The sequence below is a fragment of the Tauraco erythrolophus genome, chromosome 1, assembly GCF_009769465.1.
Source record: "Tauraco erythrolophus isolate bTauEry1 chromosome 1, bTauEry1.pri, whole genome shotgun sequence".
Classification (NCBI taxonomy): domain Eukaryota; kingdom Metazoa; phylum Chordata; class Aves; order Musophagiformes; family Musophagidae; genus Tauraco; species Tauraco erythrolophus.
This window is the reverse complement of record NC_141465.1, coordinates 135,026,993-135,045,607: the sequence shown is the minus strand read 5'-3', so window position 1 is coordinate 135,045,607 and position 18,615 is coordinate 135,026,993. Positions and strand designations below refer to the sequence as shown.

At 45.5% G+C, this 18,615-nt stretch overlaps 1 protein-coding gene across 4 annotated transcripts in view; it reads left to right on the top strand.

Annotated features, from left to right (window-relative positions):
- UVRAG (UV radiation resistance associated) overlaps positions 1-18,615 on the top strand; it is a 109,178-nt gene that overhangs the window by 1,154 nt on the left and 89,409 nt on the right. For 2 of the 4 annotated variants that reach the window (XM_086622322.1, XM_086622316.1), the window contains exon 1: positions 13,725-13,813. The exons of 1 other annotated variant lie outside the window; for it this stretch is intronic. In XM_086622322.1, coding sequence (XP_086478448.1) covers positions 13,808-13,813 — 6 coding nt within the window. In that variant the 5' untranslated portion in view covers positions 13,725-13,807. Of the gene's footprint in view, positions 1-782; positions 864-13,724; positions 13,814-18,615 lie in introns of those variants that run through there. One more of the 4 variants, XM_086622306.1, reaches the window with a different exon arrangement.

Below are 18,615 nucleotides of genomic sequence, written 5' to 3'. Positions count from 1 at the left end.
GGAGCGGTGTGGAGCAGGATGGCGCGGTGCGGTGGGGGGCAGGATGGAGCGGTGCGCGGTGCGGTGGGGGGCAGGGTGGCGCGGTGCGGTGCGGGGCAGGATGGCGGGACACGAGGGTCCCGCCGAGGGACCGCCCCCGACGCGGAGCCCCCGCCCGCCCCCGGCGCGGCGCCGCCATCCTCGCAGCACCGCGGCGCCGGGCCGCTCCCCGTTGCCATGGCGACAGCGCCCCCCCCCCCCCCCGGCTGCTCCCGTTGCCGTGACGACAGCGCCCCCCTCCCCTTCGCGCCCCCACCCAGCAACATATTTTCGTCCCACCACGTGATAAAAACAGCTTTCCCCCCCCTCACACGTGACGGAGGACCAGCGACGTCAATCCAAACCGCCTTCCTCCAATCATCTGCCGCTCCTTCAGGCGCCGTCCCGCCTTCCGGAAGTGGGCGCTCCAATCGGCGCCGGCTCCCTTTCCAACGGTTTGACAGACGCCGCGCAGAGGAGCTTTGATTGGCGGCGCTTGCAGCCAGTAGCGTCTCAACGACGCGCCCGGGCTCCTGCCTCGGTGGAGTTGGGACCAATGAGCGAGCGGGACGCTCCTTCCCTCCCGCCCCCCGGCGCCCGCCCCCCAGCACTGCGGTAATATGGCTCCGTAGCCAGCGGCCCGGGCCGGTGCTGCTGCCGCCATTAACCCCTGGGTGCCCGGCGGCGGCGGCGGCGGAGCGGGGGGAGCGGCCCGCGGGGCTCATGCGCAGGCGCTGCAGCCCACCCGTTGCCCCGCCGTGAGGATGAGCTCGGCCACCGGCCCCGCCGCCTTACCCCCGGGCTCCGCCGCCCGGGCCTGGCATGTGGAGCTGCCCTCGCAGCAGGTACGGCGGGCCCGGAGGCCTCACTGAGCTCGGGGGGTGCCCTGAGGTGAAGGAGTGGGTGCTCCCTGGCGTGTGAGGTGCTGTGAGGTGAAAGGGGTGTGCTCCCTGAGGTGGGAGGGTGCTCCCTGAGAAGAGGGGGGATACTCCCTGAGGTGGGGGGGGGTGCTGTGAGGAGAAAGGGACGGGTGCTCCCTGAGGTGGGGGGTGCTGTGAAAAGGGGGTGTTCCCTGAGGTGTAGGGCTGCCCTGAGGTGTAGGGGTGGGTGCTCCCTGAGGAGAAAGGGAAGGATGCTCTCTGAGGTGGGGGGGTGCTGTGGAAGGGGGGTGCTCCCTGAGGTGTAGGGATGCCCTGAGGTGTAGGGGTGCCCTCAGGTGAAGGGGTGAGTGCTCCCTGAGGTGTAAGGAGGGGTTCCTTGAGGTATGGGGATGCCTGAGGCAGGGTCTCTGAGCTGATGGATGGAGGGTCCCGAAGGTGAGGGGTTTTGAGCACCCTCCTCTTGGGCTGGTAGGAAGATGAGAGAGTGAGGTCCCCGTTGCATGGGGGCAGGGGTCTGTGTCCCTCCCCTGCCTGTACTGGAGAGCCAAGGAGGGGGTTCCCTCTCCCTGAGAGGCCGCTCCTGCGCCCACAGAGATACTGGGTGCAAACTGGGGTTTGCAGCAAAGATAACAACCCACATAAATTGGCCTTAAGGTTGGGTGCTTGATGAGGTGGGAGCAGCTGGGGTGCCCTCTCCTGCAGTGTTTCTTAATGGGGTGGGGGGTGAGCATGGATAAAATGTACGGTGTACTCCGAAATGTGGTGAAATGTTCCCTCCCCATCACATCCTTCCTTCAGCTAACTCCGTTTTTCCTGTTTGCCGATAGTTGGCTTTTGGTTTACTGGGCAACCGTCCCATGTTTTAATTTTGGAGAGCGTTAGAAGCAAGGTTAAGTGAGGAAGGCTGGGCTTAGCGTGGGGATTTAGCAATCCGTGTCAGACTAAGTCTGTGCCCTTTCCCCGCTTGCGTGCAGGGGCTTTTTTTGTTTGGGTCCTGTCAGCTGAAGCAGTGGTGGTGGCAGGAGGAATAACTACTTAGCACAGGCAGGCTTTTCTTTAGAAATACTCTAAGATGTGAGGCTGCACTTCAAGTTTTGGTTCATTGCCTCGGTGCAGTCGATGCTATGCAGAAGTAGACACATGATCCAGAGTTGCTTGAGCTACCAGGTGTGAAAACGGAGAGTTGCTGGAGAAAAATCAATAGATGTAAACTTGGAATGAATATACAGCTGCTCCTTGGATAAATGTGATGTACCAGATATCCATTTAGGGGCAAAGAGAGGGAATGGAGATGGTTCTTGGCCTCTGGAGCCGTGCAAATATCGACCCTAATTTGAGAGCAAGTACTTATTCTAAAATGTGGGCCTGTTCTGTGCTAAGGAACATAAACATGAACATTGTTTTGGATGAACTTTACAGGGAGCAGTGGATCGTTCAGGAGATCAAGTATGGCCTTCTGCCTGCTGAATTTATGTGGTTGTTTTTTTTTTTTTCTTTCCTAAGCTTGTGTAAGAACCAAGCTAATGCTGCAGGGAGAAGCCTTAGTTATTAGTCATTGGACGTCATTTGTGAAAGTGAGACCAAAACACAGTCTTTTTTTTCTAGGAGCAGAAAGTTTTGTAGGAGTTTGTAGAAGCAGAAACTGAATCATCAATTATAGGATGTTCCAGTCGAGTAAATATTTAGTTTAGGTTGTGTAGGATGCTTGTATGGGCGTTGAAGAAATGTTAGTGGTAGCAAGTGTAAGTCTGTGACAAAGGCTGAGGTGTTGTTTTGCTGCGTGCTCTGCAAATACACGGGCCATGTGCTGAGGCATCTGTGTGCTGTGCCAGTGCTTGTGAGCAAATCGAGAAGCTCTGCAACTACAGTCGGATATGCTGATAACAAATCCTTCTCTTTAGCTGTATTATCTGAGTTTAGAAGTCTGTCACTCAATTACAAGATATCTTACCTTGAAGGGGGCTGTCACCCTGGAGATACCTTACTGCAGAATCATGGAAAAGTCATTCCAGTCTGTTGTACCACTTCTATAATGCAGAAATTGGGCTGATCTGAGTGTGATGCTACATAACACAAGGTAATTTCCCCAACACAAGAAGGACATGGAGCTGCTGGAGCGGGTCCAGAGGAGGGTCATAAAGATGATCTGAGGCCTGGAGCACCTCTGCTCTGGAGACAGGCTGAGAGAGTTGGGGCTGTTCAGCCTGGAGAAGAGAAGGCTCCGGGGTGATCTTATAGCAGCCTTCCAGTACCTAAAGGGGCTACAAGAAAGCTGGAGAGGAACTTTGGACACGGGTGTGTAGTGATAGGACAAGGGGCAATGACTTTAAACTGAAAGAGGGGAGATTTAGATTAGATATAAGGAAGAATTTTTTCATTCAGAGGGTGGTGAAGCACTGGAAGAGGTTTGCCAGAGAAGCTGTGGCTGCCCCATCCCTGGAAGTGTTCAAGGCCAGGTTGGATGAGGCTTTGGGCAGCCTGGTGTAGTGGAGGGTGTCCCTGCCCATGGCAGGGGGGGTTGGAACAAGATGATCTTCGAGGTCCCTTCCAACCCAAACCATTCTATGATTCTATGATAATTGTTTTCTACCTGCCAGCGCAGAAGTCAGCTCGGTGATTTGTTTTAGTAGGCAGTTTTCTCTAGAACACCCAGTGCTGCATTTTTTGACTATAGGGGTGAGAGTAAGATGGTCTGAGTCACGGCTATAAATCTCTCTAAAGAACAAATTCTCAAATGTGAACTTCAGGTGAGTGCTTTTAATGTTTGAAGTGACTTTTTAATGACCGAAGTGTTGAAGGTGTAGTTTGGGTTTAGTCTAGATTTAGTTTGCCAGTGAAATTCCTACTGATTAGAAACCAAAGCTCCTGCTACTGGCACGTTTGCAGGAGTGAGAAGCCATGTCCAAAACCTTTTGCCAGAGTGACCACAGTTGTGTCAGACTGACTAGCCTATTCTTCAACTTGTTCATTGGTGGCAGGATGACCTGTCCTAGGAATGTCTTTTGCTATTGTATTCCACATTGTTAGTGGGAGAAATAGAGGATATGGCTGTAAAGAAAAATATTTGGTTAAGCATAAAATTCCAATTTGTATCCGTAAGTAGTTGTGCTAGGATGTCGTTCTCTTATGCTGGAAGAGTGGGTCTAACAGAACTGAAAACACGTGGAGGAATAATTAAACTTTGAAAGCAGAGATTCTTTAGCATTCTCTCTTCTTTTCCTTAGTTGCTCAATGCAAGAAAGCCAGGAGTGTCCTGATAACTTAGTGATTTCCAAATGCTCCAAACAAACCTTCTCAGTCCTGTCATCACAAGCAGTTCAAAGCAAGGATAGGTGGGAGAGCCAAACCTTTCAGACTCTTATGTTCTAGATGGAAGGGGATGGATGAAAAACTGCAGTCTTGACATAGAGAGCCAGTCATGCTGCAGTCAACTGATCTGTTTTATGTCATTGTGCTACTCACTGACCAAAACAGATGTCATGTGTGCATGTCTGGAGACAGGAAAGCACATCAGAACCAGTGCCTCCAGCACTTCAGACTTCTCCTTCATGCTGACATTGATAAGCTTTTACCGTCAGCTCCAACATTAGAGAGACTGAAGCTTTTAATGAACTCTGAGATTGTTTGAAGACCTGTAAGCTTCAACTGGAACTGCCTGTGCTGTTGTACAAACAGCTGTAATGGTGCACAGTTTGTAGTGAACGATTAGGGAGTTGTAAGGAAGAGAAAGAACCCATACTTTTTTTTTTTAAACAAGTGATTTCCAGTCAGTCTGTGGTTCAGGCATTCAGTCAGATCCATGTCCCTAGACTAAAGCATCCCTCTTGTCTAGATGGCTAAGCAGGGCTTGAGTAAACTGTAGGTACGATTGACTTGAGATCTTCCAGTACCTCAAGGGGGCCTACAGGAAAGATGGGGAGAGGCTGTTCAGGAGGGCCAGTTGTGATAGGACAAGGGGTAATGGTTTTAAAATAGAGGGAGGTAGATTCAGGTTGGATATTAGGAAAAAATTTTTTACCATGAGAGTTGTAGAACACTGGAACAGGTTGCCCAGAGAGGTGGTGGACGCTCCATCCCTGGAGACGTTCAAGGCCTGGTTGGATGAGGCCCTGAGCAACCTGATCTAGTTGGAGATATCCCTGTTCCTTGCAGGGGGGTTGGACTAGATGACCTTTGAAGGTCCCTTCCAGCCCTAACGATTCTATGATTCTATGACTTTGGTTTTGGGTGGAGCAGAGGAGGATCCCTCATAAATAATGGCTAGAAGCATTTTAGACTGTGACAAAGATGCCCCCTACTACTGTATTGTGACAGATGACAGAGAAACGTGTGGATTCCCCTGTAGTAGGTGAGTAGTAAGTCATACATGTAACATCTTAGCACTCGTGTGGCTTGGCTGATTGTGAAGTATTTCAACAGCTCGTTCCCCAGTGGTGTGACCGTGCACCAACTGCAGGGAAAACGCTCATCGGCTGGTTGTCTCTCTGCCACCAACACTTGCCAGTTGTAAGCTAAAAAGTTTGGTCTGCTCGTATTACTGATTTGCACTGGCTTGATTGATGATCAGCTGCAAGAAGGTTTCTTCTGAAGGTCATCCATGGCTTACTTCCAAATTACATGGGGAAAACAATATGTGATGTTTAGGGTGGTGAGGCACTGGAACAGGTTGCCCAGAGAAGCTGTGGCTGCCTCATCCCTGGCAGTGTTCAAGGCCAGGTTGGATGAGGCTTTGAGCAACCTGGTGTAGTGGAGGGTGTCCCTGCCCATGGCAGGGGGGTTGGAACTGGATGATCTTTGAGGTCGCTTCCCACCCAAACCATTCCATGATTCTGTGACTGTATATAAGGCAGCACTATAATGGGACCACAGGTCACCTCCATCTATAGCTGCTTTTTTCCCCAGGAAACTGTTCAACTCCTGGACCCGTATTATTGATACCTTGATGTAAGCCATTTTCTGCTCACTGGGGTTAGCCTTGGTAATGGGGGGAAAAAACGTAAGTATTATGGATACTGGTGATACACTAGGAGCTGTACACGGAGTTATGTCTTTTCCATCAGAAGTTTTAGTTCAGCGTCGGTTAATCGTGTTTTGGTATGCCCTGTGTAGCAGTGCCCAAGGTGGGTTTCCAAGATGAGGTGCTGGAAGACTTTGGGTGTATTGTGTGGAAGGGTGCATGTGAGGGAGTTAGATATGCTCTGGTGAATGTGGATGTGGTGGTGAGAAGGGAAGGGGTGAACTGAGCCACTGTGCACAGCTGTGAGCATGTTAGACCAAAGTCCAGGTGACCCAATATCTTCTCTGTCTTTCAGTTCATAGGCATCTGTTGTCAGATGGTGAAAGTTTCTGTGGAAAGGAGCAGCAATGAGCTTTCAGCCACAGATGGCAGAAGCAGGTGTTCAGGACAGAGCAAACATTTAGTGAAACTTCCCAAGGACACTCCGTAGCCTCTGTTCGCTTTCAGACTGGGATTTGTGAAGAATGTGTTGGAGTTGATGGATTTTTAGGAGCCTAAGAGCAACGCTTAGCAAACATGTCTCCTGTGGCTTCCATATGAGCTTAACTCTGGGGACAGTTTAACTCACATAAGGCAGGGCAAAGGTTTGAGATGATGAGGACAAGGGACCTGAACTCGTTCTGTGATGAGCCATGTGAGGTTTCTTGCACTCAGAACTTCAGCAAACTGCAGAGCATCACGTTTGTTTATCCTCAGTACTGATACAAACTTGTCAGACCAGATACATGTTGGTTTCATGAAATGCATATTGGTGTTTCCAGGAGTGGGGTAAAAGTATGGTGGGGCCAGGATAGGTTTTCTCCCATCCCTTCACTGCTCAAATGATGGGTTATCCCTGTCCTAAACCTGTTTGGCAGGGTAGGGTCCTTTGTTTTCAATACTGAAGATGAAAATCTTGTTTAGGAATTGAAAAACTTCTTTCAGCCAAACAAAGTTCTGGAGCCAGACCCCTCAGTGGCAGGAAGAAAATTCTCCAAAATCTGCTTTGAACATGAAGCCGTGCTGTAATGTTTACCTTCCATAAACTGTTTGGCTGTGTTAAAGAGATTGAATTCAAAGACCGTGAAGGCCCTTTTCAGGTTTATGCTCGTATTTATTTCAGGGGAAATGGCTTTAAACTGAAAGAGGGCAGATTTAGATGGGATCTAAGGAAGAAATTTTTCACTCTGAGGGTGGTGAGGCACTGGCACAGGTTGCCCAGAGAAGCTGTGGCTGCCCCATCCCTGAAAGTGTTCAAGGCCAGGCTGGATGAGGCTTTGGGCAACCTGGTATAGTGGAGGGTGTCCCTGCCCATGGCAGGGGGGTTGGAACTGGATGGTCTTTGAGATCCCTTCCCACCCAAACCATTCCATGACTCTGTGATTCTAACTTGGGTAACGTGGCAGAAGTGGGTGGTTCAGGGTGTGCTGGCAAATGAGTTTGCAGGATCTGGTGTGTGGGAGGAGAGAAGAAAGCTGCTGTGTGGGCTGACAGCTGCACGTGTGCTAGTTTTTCAAGTAAAACAGTGTGAAAAGAGCATCTTTGGGTTTTTTGAAATAGTTTTATATAGCTACTGTTATATATTCCCCTGAGTAATATGAAAACAAAGACTGACTCTTAAATGTCTGACTTCCTCTTTCCTACTAAATATGCTGGGGGAAATAGGAATAGCAGGTGGAAAGTGTCGCATTTGAATGCTGCTTTCACTTCTCTCTGGCATGAACTGTCTTTAAACACCGAGTGGGGAGGGAAGTGCTGCTCCAGTAAAACACCACAACGTGAGTGTTGACCTAGTGATCTTACACAGTTGTGTCCATGTCCAGCTGTATCAATGTCTAGTGTTTGTTGGAGATAATTGGGAGGAAATAGTTGTTAAAGTTACTGTAAAACCGTAATTGTAGCCCAAAACGTTGGCTGTTAATCTGGGGCTGGAATTTTACTGTCTACAATGTACTTTTTTTTTTTTTAATGAATGCAAGTGTGTTTTGCAGACTGGATGACCTGTCAATAAGTTAGAGAACTGAGTCAGCTGTAGTAAATCAGTTTTGATTCTTTATTCAGGAGATATGTGGGGAGTCAGGGAATATTCTTAAGTGACTGAAGGAAAGGTCTTGGTAGCCGGTAACTAAGAGCAACGAAACTAGTGAAGGGTTTGGAGAACTTGTCCTATGAGGAGCGGCTGAGGGAACTGGGACTGGTCAGTCTGGAGAAGAGGAGGCTCAGGGGGGACCTTACTGCTCTTTACAATTACCTGAAAGGAAGTTGTAGGGAGATGGGGGTCGGTCTCTTCTCCCACGTTAGGAATGACAGGACGAGAGGGAATGGCCTCAAGTTACACCAGGGGAAATTTAGGTTGGATGTCAGGAAAAATTTCTTTCCAGAGAGGGCTGTGAAGTATTGGAACAGGCTGCCCAGGGAGGTGGTGGAGTCCCCATCTCTGGAGGTGTTTAAAAACTGTGTGGATTTGGTGTTGAGGAACATGGTTTAGGGACCCTGACAGTGCAGGGTGAATGGTTGGACTTGATGATCTTGAGGGTCTCTTCCAACCAGATGATTCTATGATTCTATGAACTGAAGAGTCCATTCCTTATTTATGGAGAGAGGCTTACTGGTCTGCCCTTGGTTTGTCATCCAGTAACATGATAAACATCAATATTCTTCTGGTTATTAATCAGCATATGCTGTTTGCTTATGCAACTTGGTGTATACTTAAAATCAAGTAGTTCTTTAAGGTCAGAAGTGCCTTGGCTTTGATTTTCTTGATGCTTTATTCTGTAAGACCCTCTTTACTTTTCGGGTCTTTCGTTCTGAGCATCATCTTGTTTTCCCTAGCTTAATTGGTATTCCCAGGTCATTCCCATAGCTAATATGGACTAATACTCTCTTGCCTAAGGTGATGTTAAGAAGCTTAAGGGACTTCTCTGAACTGCTACAGTGTGTTATTAGTGAGGTGGGACATGCACCCTAATATTCGTTTTTCTACCCCATGGCGTGGTTCCAGTGTGTGTGAAAGAAGCAGTTATGGTTTAAGTCTTTTATCTTTCAATTAGTAAATATTTATTTAGACGAACTCAGAGGAGAACATCAATAAGGAAAGATGATGTTTCTACCTGGTCTTGATTAAACATGGAATGACTGTATATCTAGTTCCTTGTTATTTCAATCTTGTATAAACACCTTGCAAGAGAAGCTTTGTCTGGCCAGGGGTCAGTGCTTGTAAGATTTTCTTACCCTCAGTTCAGAGCAGTTTTTTAGGGTGTGCTGACAGTTTTTATTCTTCAGAGCAGTGGTGTTTGCCAGCTCCTTTGGTCTGTCACTCTTGATGTTGTAGTGACCGTACCCAAACCCAGCTGTTGAAACAATACACAGAAAGAGCTTCATTAGCCCAAGTCCCTGCAAATCGTGGGCTTACAATTTTGCTTTTGAACCCTTCCTACTAACATTACATTGAAGTAAATTCTGGTTTAAGTCTGGTTTTGTCACACCTAACCAGCTATCCTGTTTGTATCCTGAGACTGAGTAGCCGTGTATTCCGTACCTGCCCCTACCTTACGTTTTAAATAACAGGCTGTTCCAGTCTTTGTGCAGATGAGCAAAAATTTTGCATGTGGGAAGAAAGATAAGGATGCAGAGAATTAGTGAAGATTATGAACACTATGGGCTTGCATTGAATACCAGTTTTGGTCTTGGTTGTCTTACTGGTTCTGACCTCTAAAAAAGCGGTGCAGGTTTTCTGTGTATGATTGTGATATGCGAAGAGAGGATTCCTTGCTCCTGCTGAACCATTACCAGCTGTTTACATCGTTGCTCTGAGGTAGAAGTTGAGTTCTGAGTTGCTCCCCAGTGTAAATTCAGTTATTTAGTGAGGAAAGAGTTTAGTGGGCTAGCTAATAAGGGGGGTGCAAGGGAGGATAGACTAAAGGGACTTAGCTACTTTTTGAGAGTAATATATAGCTGTCTTAATTTTTTCACTTACGTAATTGTTTTCTGACACTATATTGCTATTTTAATTGGCACTAAAGGAGCAGGTTTTGCCACAGACTGACATATTTTGTTAGATACAACATTGACTTGGCATGTTGTATTCTTTAACTGAAGGGCTCTTTTGCATTCAAGTAGCTGGAGAATAGTTATACTTCTGAATAGGCCACATCAAATATAGAGATGTTCCTTATTCTTCCTCTTTCACTTTCTCCTAACCTGTCCCAAGGTGGTGAGGCACTGGAACAGATTGCCCAGAGAAGCTGTGGCTGCCCCATCCCTGGAAGTGTTCAAGGCCAGGTTGGATGGGGCTTTGAGCAACCTGGTGCAGTGGAGGGTTTCCCTGCCCATGGCAGGGGGATTGCAACTGGATGATCTTTGAGGTGCCTTCCACCCAAACCATTCTGTGATTCTATGATTCTTTCACTTTCTCCTTATATGAATTAGGGAAGACTCGATGCCTTTTGGACAACGTCTTGCATTTGCTGACTGTCCTTTTCGAAACTCTCAGTACAGCACAGAAGCAGGAGTAGTTGTGGCGGGGTACGGATTATTAGAAACTTGTGTTGAGCCTTGATGTCTTCAAGAGAAAGCTTCCTAGGTGTTTTCTGTCTGAAGTGAACCTTCCAAAAGTCTTTTGGATACCCCTAAGTGTAAAGGAAGGGAAGTACCTTGATTTAAGGAACTCTAAACTAAAATCCACAGTTGCAGGTCTGTGAAAACCTTGAGCCCATGTTGATGGAAAGTAGTTTTGACTTTTCTTGTGGTTGTTTATTCTGGGTAAGTCACACTGCACAGATTCAGTGTGTCTAATTCACAGGAAAAGGTGCAGTTGTGTTCCTACCAGGCATCTTTGAAGTGGTGTTGGCCTCAGGTATGATTTGCAGCAGGCATAACTTTTTTAAGACTGTTGCCAGAAAGTATCCAAGTCTTAGAAAGGGAAAGGAGTTACTTAACTGCTGTTGAATCCCATCACTTGACATGAGGACATTGGGATATGAAGTGCAATTATAAGGAGATCCACAAGAGATTCATTGAACTCACGATCGTTGTGTAGCTTGGAGGGCTTTGCTGTCTTCAGGTGTATGCTGAAAAGACTTTAAAATAGAATTCCTAAAATTCCTTGTGGTGTGTCCTACAAAATGGCACATCAAATGCTTCTGCTGTGCTTCTGAAGTGGATCTGAAATCACGTGTGGTTCTCTTGATGCTGAGCTGTCGAAAGCTGATCTGTGGAAAACTGGTTTATTACAAAAAATAATTAAATAAATAATATTAAATAATAATAATAATAAAATAAATAATATTAAATATTAATTAAATAAATCGTCCTAGCAAGCGTGTAAATTGGACTGCAAGCATTTTCTTGTCCTTCCTGTGGTTTTAAGTAACAACACATCCCAATAGTGTCTGAGCTTCCCACTGTACATTCCTTTGATATTAAAAGCTTTGTGTACTGCAGCAGACATGACCCAAACCTTCTATGAGGTACTTTTTTTTTTTATAGGGAAGTGTATCAAATTGGCAAACAAGGCAGCTTGAGAACTTACATAAAATTGAATTAAATACGAATTCTTGTCTGCCACTTGACTTCGAAGAACTCAGATCACACGGTTGCTACTTAATACTCAAACTGATATAGACAGGTGAAAGCAAGCAGTGAAAATCTGAGGAAGTAGGAAGTTATAATAACGAGGTGTAGAGGAGTGCTGTGATGATAAATAATGCTTATGTTGGCTAAATACAGTTCATATTTTAGAATCATGGAATGGTTTGGGTTGGAAGGGACCTCAAAGATCATCTAGTTCCATCCCCCCTGCCATGGGCAGGGACACCCTCCACTACACCAGGTTGCCCAAAGCCTCATCCAACCTGGCCTTGAACACTTCCAGGGATGGGGCATCTACAACGTCTCTTGATATATATATTTTGATAATAAATATATATTTTAGAGCTAGAGCTTTTATGCTCTTTAAGAAAAGAGTAAACCAAACCAAAACACCTCAACCTGACTTCTGTGAGGTACAAAGCACACAGAGCCCTGTGTTTTTCTGTGACTTAATTATGACAAGTATTCAGAGACCCAAACAGCTGACCTTGCAAGCTCAGTTTTAAGTTTGAAACAACTGGATTTGCTGTGGTAACGTTTGTGTTGCTAACTAATCTTTGCACCCTGCTTTAATGCTAAAATAGTTGGGAGGATTTTACTTAAATTCTTCCAGAGCCACCGTGGGTTGTAAAGCAAGTAAGCCAGAAACTCGTGTGAAAGCCAAGTAAGCCTGAAATACGTACCAGTTTGTAGAGGTCAGAGCTGATCCTCACCTGAAAAGAATTTATGGAATATTCTCCCTTGAAACCATCAGAAGGAGGGCAGCAGTCTGAAAATCAGAGGTAGTGTCTAAAGATGAAGACTATGTCTTGGTGTTTATGCTAAAAACTATCTAATAGGTAGGACACACAAGGAAAATCAGTGCTGGAATTGTAGCCGGCATTGAAAGCCTTCTGGAGAAAAACTGATTGCTTTTCAGGTAGTCAGGCCTCTGTGAGAACCCCTTTTGGCAGCTTTGGGCTTTTTAATTAACTTTTTAAGTAAGTATTAAGTACACTTAATGAGAAAAGGTGTGGGGTTTTTCTTCCCCTCCCTCCTACTCGGTCCTTGTTGAATCAGAGATGCTCTCTTGAACCTGTATGATGCTTTCCACTTTACATGGGTTGTATGAGATGTCACCAGGAATGCAAGGGTGGTGTGACGGGGGGGAAAAAAAGCCTTTTTCCAATCCAGCCACAGATTTATAAAAATTTCTGCGCAGCCAATTGAATTTGAACTTCATTCTGAAAAATATATTCAAATTTACTGAAGTTCTTTTAAAATTAGACTATTCCAACAGACTATCTGAAACTTGCTCATGGGCATGGATGCTGTAGGCCCAGGGTCATGCTAGAAGAACATCTGGAAGAGTTTTCAGCCCGAACCCTTCCTTCACAGAGAAGAAGCTGTTGGAAGAAACTGAACTGCCTCGCTTAAGTTTAAATGTTCCTTTGGCACCTTTGCAAATTGCTAATGTTTCTGCTGGGAGCAAGAATTCATGACTGGTTTTGCTGAAAGAACCAGTGCTGAAGAGGGCAGATCGTGCAGCCGGGAGAGAGGGCAGGAGAAGACAGATGTGGGACAGAAAGGAGACAGACCTCCTCCTTTTCCCAGCAGTGAGCCATTGGATCACCTCAGCTGCTGATAGCATGACAGCCTCTGTGTGATAAAGAATGGGCTGTCACCCGTGCTAATGACCCGAGCTTCACAATTCATCCTTGGAGCCTGAGCTAGGAAGTGTGGTAGGTCGGTAGCGAAGATAGAAAAATGATGTCTGACTATGTTCTCATCCAGCTTAGATATACTTACATTATTATTTGTTCCCAGGGTCATCGGATTCTTGTAGGAGAATAATAAAGTGGTTAAGATGGAAGAGGAGTCAGAACTCTCCATGCTCGTTTTTGCTACCCATTATGCGACCTTGAACAAATAATTACGAAATTCCATGAATACTTTTGGCTGTTGAAGGTAGTCACTGTTCTCCTTCTGGTTCCACGAACAGTCCAGACCTTTTGTTGACAACAGTGCACTTTTCTCCAGTGTTTTGACTTATTCCCTTTTCTTCCCTTCCTCCCCAGCCCCTGTCTCTGCAGTGATTTTTATTAATGGTGCCAGACTGTGGGACTTAACCCGACGAAAAAAACAAGTGAATATCTTTGTGACTTCAGTTTCTCAGGCTCAGAGGGAAGCAGAGCGTGGTGTCTGGATGAGTTTAAGCCATCAAGAAACTGCAGTGTTAAAAAAAACCTCTGCTGCCTTCTGCTCCTGCCTGCTCTGCCCTGCCTTTGTGGTGGACACATCTCTGTAACTGTAGTGAGCTCAACTGGAGGAACTCATATGGAAAATGAAGGTCTTTTTTTGCCACTTGTAGCTTGGATTAATTCTCTGACCCTCACCGTGAGACTGCACAAATACACAAGAAAACATTGTGTGGGATGGGAACAAGTGTCTAGATGCAGAAAAGTGGGATTTTAGGCAGAGGTAGTGGAAGATTATGGTATCTTAGTGTTGAGGGAACTAAAGTGTGAAGGAACTGGGCAGTTTCATAGAATCATAGAATGGTTCGGGTTGGAAGGGACCTCAAAGATCATCTAGTTCCAGTCCTTTAAACCTCAGAAGACTTGGTAGGCTGAAGAGTTCTGGGATCAACTGGTGAAAAAGCAAAGTATTAACAAGGCTGTTGATCAAAATACTTTATTCTGCAGCAGCCTGACTTGTTTATGGCCTGCAGTATATCTGGAGAGGTTCCCGGAAGGTCATTGTATGGGAAAACCAGATACAGTAAACAACTGATAGTAGTTCTTAAGAATGATGAAAACTGAGTGCTTTTTCTTAAATAAGAAGAAAGACTCCTGGCTCTTGAGAGAAACTGGCCGTTACTGAGCGTGGATGTCTCGCTGCACCCTGTAGTAGCTCCATCAGGATGCTGCTGTCGAGTTGTTGGAAGCTGGTTTTGTGGGTCTGCTGGTGTGAGAGGTAAAACCTGAGAGTAGGCTCTGCTCTTCTGATCTCGTCTTCAGCTTTTGTCTCAGCCTTTCTGTAGATCTGTGGGGTAGCGGTGTGCTTTTAACCTGCGATAGCTTTTACCTCCAGCAGGGTTTTTAAAATAAAAGATCTCTTCTGGTTTGTAGTTGTTTATTTTCAGGGTAGAAGGAAGCGCTGGTTTCTTTCATGTAGGTCAGCGTAGCCTTGCTATGTAGCAGTTGCTTTTACTCAATTGCATCTTTAGACTGGCAATTAAATCAACTTTAACAAGGCCTACCATGTAATTTCACTGCTCCATTGACTTTCTTGGGAATTGCAAAGGACTAGGACAATCGTGGTAATGGACTTCTGTGTCACAAACCCCCTGGAATGAGCTGTTAAACCTGCTCTGCTACTCTGCTGAGCAGTGATCCGGATACACCGTCGTTCAGGCTTCGTGCACTAAATCAGAGCTGCTGGAAAAGGGAAATGCCCTTTTAATGGTAACAGTTCTGCTGTCAGGGCTTCCCTGAATCAGTGCTCTGCTGAAAAATAACTTTTTTTTTGTTAGGAGATCCTACTAAGATGCCTGGTGTAGTGTCCAAGATCTTCAGTACTGCGTTAGTGATAGACTGTCAACTGTTTGAGGAGATAGCAGTGAAAATTATCTATACTCATTTGCATATTTTGCATATCTCTTTTAGGACAGCAGATCCTGCACCATCAGCTTGCAAAAACAGCTGGCTTTTTTTAAGTTATGTTACTTGTGAGGCTGCCAAAGCAGTTAGGTTTTTTAGCACTGGTATTTTGATTTTTAAACTGGGCTTTTTGCAGTGGCTGTTTTGGTTGCAGAGCATCCCATCTGTGAGGATCCCTCCTTGTGATGAAGAGAGCTAAAACTTACCTCTGATTAGAAGTGACTAGTTTTTTTTCCACTTCATCTAAAATAAAAAGGAAATGAAAGAACTCAGGATTATTTGCAGCTACTGTGTTCAGTGTAAAGTGTAATGAGTCACTTCTCCATAAAGAGTTACCTTCACAGTGTGAAATGCACTGGTACCTCATGGTGAACTGCTGCTCACTTTGCTTGTAGAAGTGCCAGGCTGTATGTGGCACTGCACGTATTTCATAGAACCATGGAATGGTTTGGGTTGGAAAGGACCTCAAAGATCATCCAGTTCCAACCCCCCTGCCATGGGCAGGGACACCTTCCACTACACCAGGTTGCTCAAAGCCTCATCCAAGCTGGCCTTGAACACTTCCAGGGATGGGGCATCTACAACTTCTCTGAGCAACCTGTGCCAGTGCCTCACCACCCTCAGAGTGAATAATTTCTCTCTTATATCCAATCTAAATCTCCCCTCTTTCAATTTAAAGCCATTGTCCCTTGTCCTGTCACTACACACCCTTGTCCAAAGCCCCTCTCCAGCTTTCCTGTAGCCCCTTTAGGCACTGGAAGGCTGCTGGAAGGTCTCCCTGAAGCCTTCTTTTCCCCAGACTCAGCAATCCCAACTCTCCCAGCCTGTCTTCATAGGAGAGGTGCTCCAGCCCTCGGATCACCTTCGTGGCCTCCTCTGGACCTGCTCCAACAGCTCCACATCCTTCCAAGCTGGCGATTTCATTTAAGCTGTCCTGTCTGCCTTTGGCCGCTTGTTGCTGCACCGTCCCCTCTTTTCATCAGCACAGCTGCTCGTACAGCCACGTTGCCAACCATATTGAGGAACTGGTCTGGTGAAACTAACCCAGTGAGAGAGGGAGGTGGTTAGTTTTCACCCAGGTGGGTTCCCCAGCGTGATTCACCGAGCAGCTGCACAAGTGCTTATTTATTTATGGTGGTCCAGATGAGCAGGGCGATGCAGCAGGGCAATTTGGCAACGCCTGTGATGACTGAACCATAACACAGTGGATTTTTTTTTTGTTTTGCATATTCTAATCTTGAGCAAAAGTCATACAAAACACATAGGAGGTAACACTTCATAGAGATTTGAAACTTCTCTTGAAATAATACCTGTTGTTTGTCACTGAACAGCTGCAAGTCCTTGATGAAGAATTTTAGAGCCTATTTGAGTTGTCTTTTGCATGTGTCTTTGTAGCTGGTGGTCTCCTGGCTAAAGCTAATTATCCTTGGTCAGGAGAGGTTAATTAACTTGGAATGCTGCCTCTGTAGAGTTCTGAGGAAATCTGAATAATGCCATATAATATCAGCGACGATGTAGTGGGCAAACTGAAGGTTTATTTTCAGGATCCGAGTCCCTCCGTCGTCATGACCTCGTGCTAAAGAATGCGAACAAGAAAATTGTCTGTGTAATTGGAGGCTTGTTCCCTATCAGCTCAGCTAAATGGACAAGTAATGGGAGAGAAGGGAGGTGGATATGGGATGTCTAGATACACATTACCTGTTGAGTCCTGAACTGTGTTGTGGTCTCACAGCCCCAGATTTAATGTTCTTCATACTGGTTTGGGAGAAGTGAGACTTCAGACTTCGGGATCATTCTAGACTTTAAAGGGTGCAAAGAAGTCACAAGCCATGGAGATAAAGACTCTGCTCTTGTCCCAGAGATGCAGGTGTAGGTTATGACGCTGTACAGCCTTTTCCAAACCTCCTTGCCTACCACGAAGGATGAGAAACTTGTTTGACTTTGCTTGAGGGCTACTTTGTTGTAACACTTTGCTTAGACTAGTCATGCAGTTAGCTTGCAATCCTAAAAGGACCTGGAGAAAGTTGCCCTCTTTCTTAGATGCTGTGTGGGCTATTCTTGGGTTGTATGGGATTAAAAAAAAAACAACAAAAACCCCAAAAAACCAAGCAAAAATGAAGGGGAGAATGAGCATGGTAGATGATTGATTTAATTAAAGGAGAGATATGGCACATAAAATTTGATTCCTTTTTATAGGAAGTGCAGTGTGTGTTCAAAGCTGTTTCTTAAGGAGTGTTTAAGTTGCTCCTAAAAATGGCCACCAAAACTACACAGCGTTAAGGTTGGATTTGAAATAATGTACAAGGTCCGTATAGTTTGTTTTCGGTGTGTTGTTTTTTTTTTTTAAATAAATGAGGCTTAATCTTTCTGTTGGCATTCTTGATACCAATTTCTAACAAAATAAGACCATGTAGTTCTGCAGTTAAGCAGCTGAGAAGGTTTTGAGTTTTTTATTTAACTTCGTATTGCGTGTATATAACGAGAGGTATCTGGGCATCTCATCTCAGGCTCTGTTTTTAGTCTAATTCATAAATAGACTTTGCAGGAATGAATCTGCTGGTGGTTTTGAGTCTGGCGTGTGAACAGAAATTTAATATTCCTCTTACGTATTTGCAGGAAGGAAAGCAAATATATCACTCAAGTGATACTAAATGATATCAAGTGTCACATTGTGATTCCAAAAGAGTTGATGGCCTTTCAGCTCTTGTTAAAAGCCTTTCAGGACAAGCTGCAAACAGAAATGGTGTCTTTTGGTTTTGAAAGCATTTCAAATCCACTTTTGGTCAACGTGTGAGTGTTTCTTTTCAGGTGGGTGCAGACTTAGAAACTTAACAAGCTTTTGGGGGAAAAAGCAGTATGCTGCAAAATGAAACCTGTGGTAAAAGGAGGCACTAAACCAGTTGTTGGAGGCTTGTAGGTGGTTTGTGGTGATCCAAAAAGGATTGGGAGCCGTTTGTCAACACCCTCATGGTAGATGGAGGAGACACTGGTAGGTTGAGAGATTGATTGGGAGAATTTGGTGAGAACTTCATTTCAAATGGCAGTTTGCTGAGTGCTGTGCTCATGGTAGAGCATGTTGGGGGTTTCAAAGTTAAAATAAGAACCACAGCAGAGCAATGATTTAAGAGGGATTGGGCAGTCCTACAGAATGGCTTTGTTAACTAGTTAAATTTAACAATAACGGAAATGTTAAATATTTGTCAAAGGCAAAGGGCGGAGTTTACTTTGAAGCTGAAGATTTAACCACGACTATTAAAGTGATTTGGCACTTGAGGGGTGGGGGGATTGCTTCAGTCTGATGACTTTTGTTTGAGATATAGTGTTGTAGCAAACTAACAGCATGTTGATGTCGGATGAAATCACTTAAACTAGAGATTTTAGTGACATATTCTGCTGTATTCAATCCAAGAGAAAAGAGCTCAGTTATCCCAGCAAGAGGTAGCTGACAGCACAAATTTGACTGCGCTTTTAATTTTCCCTGAAAATCTGG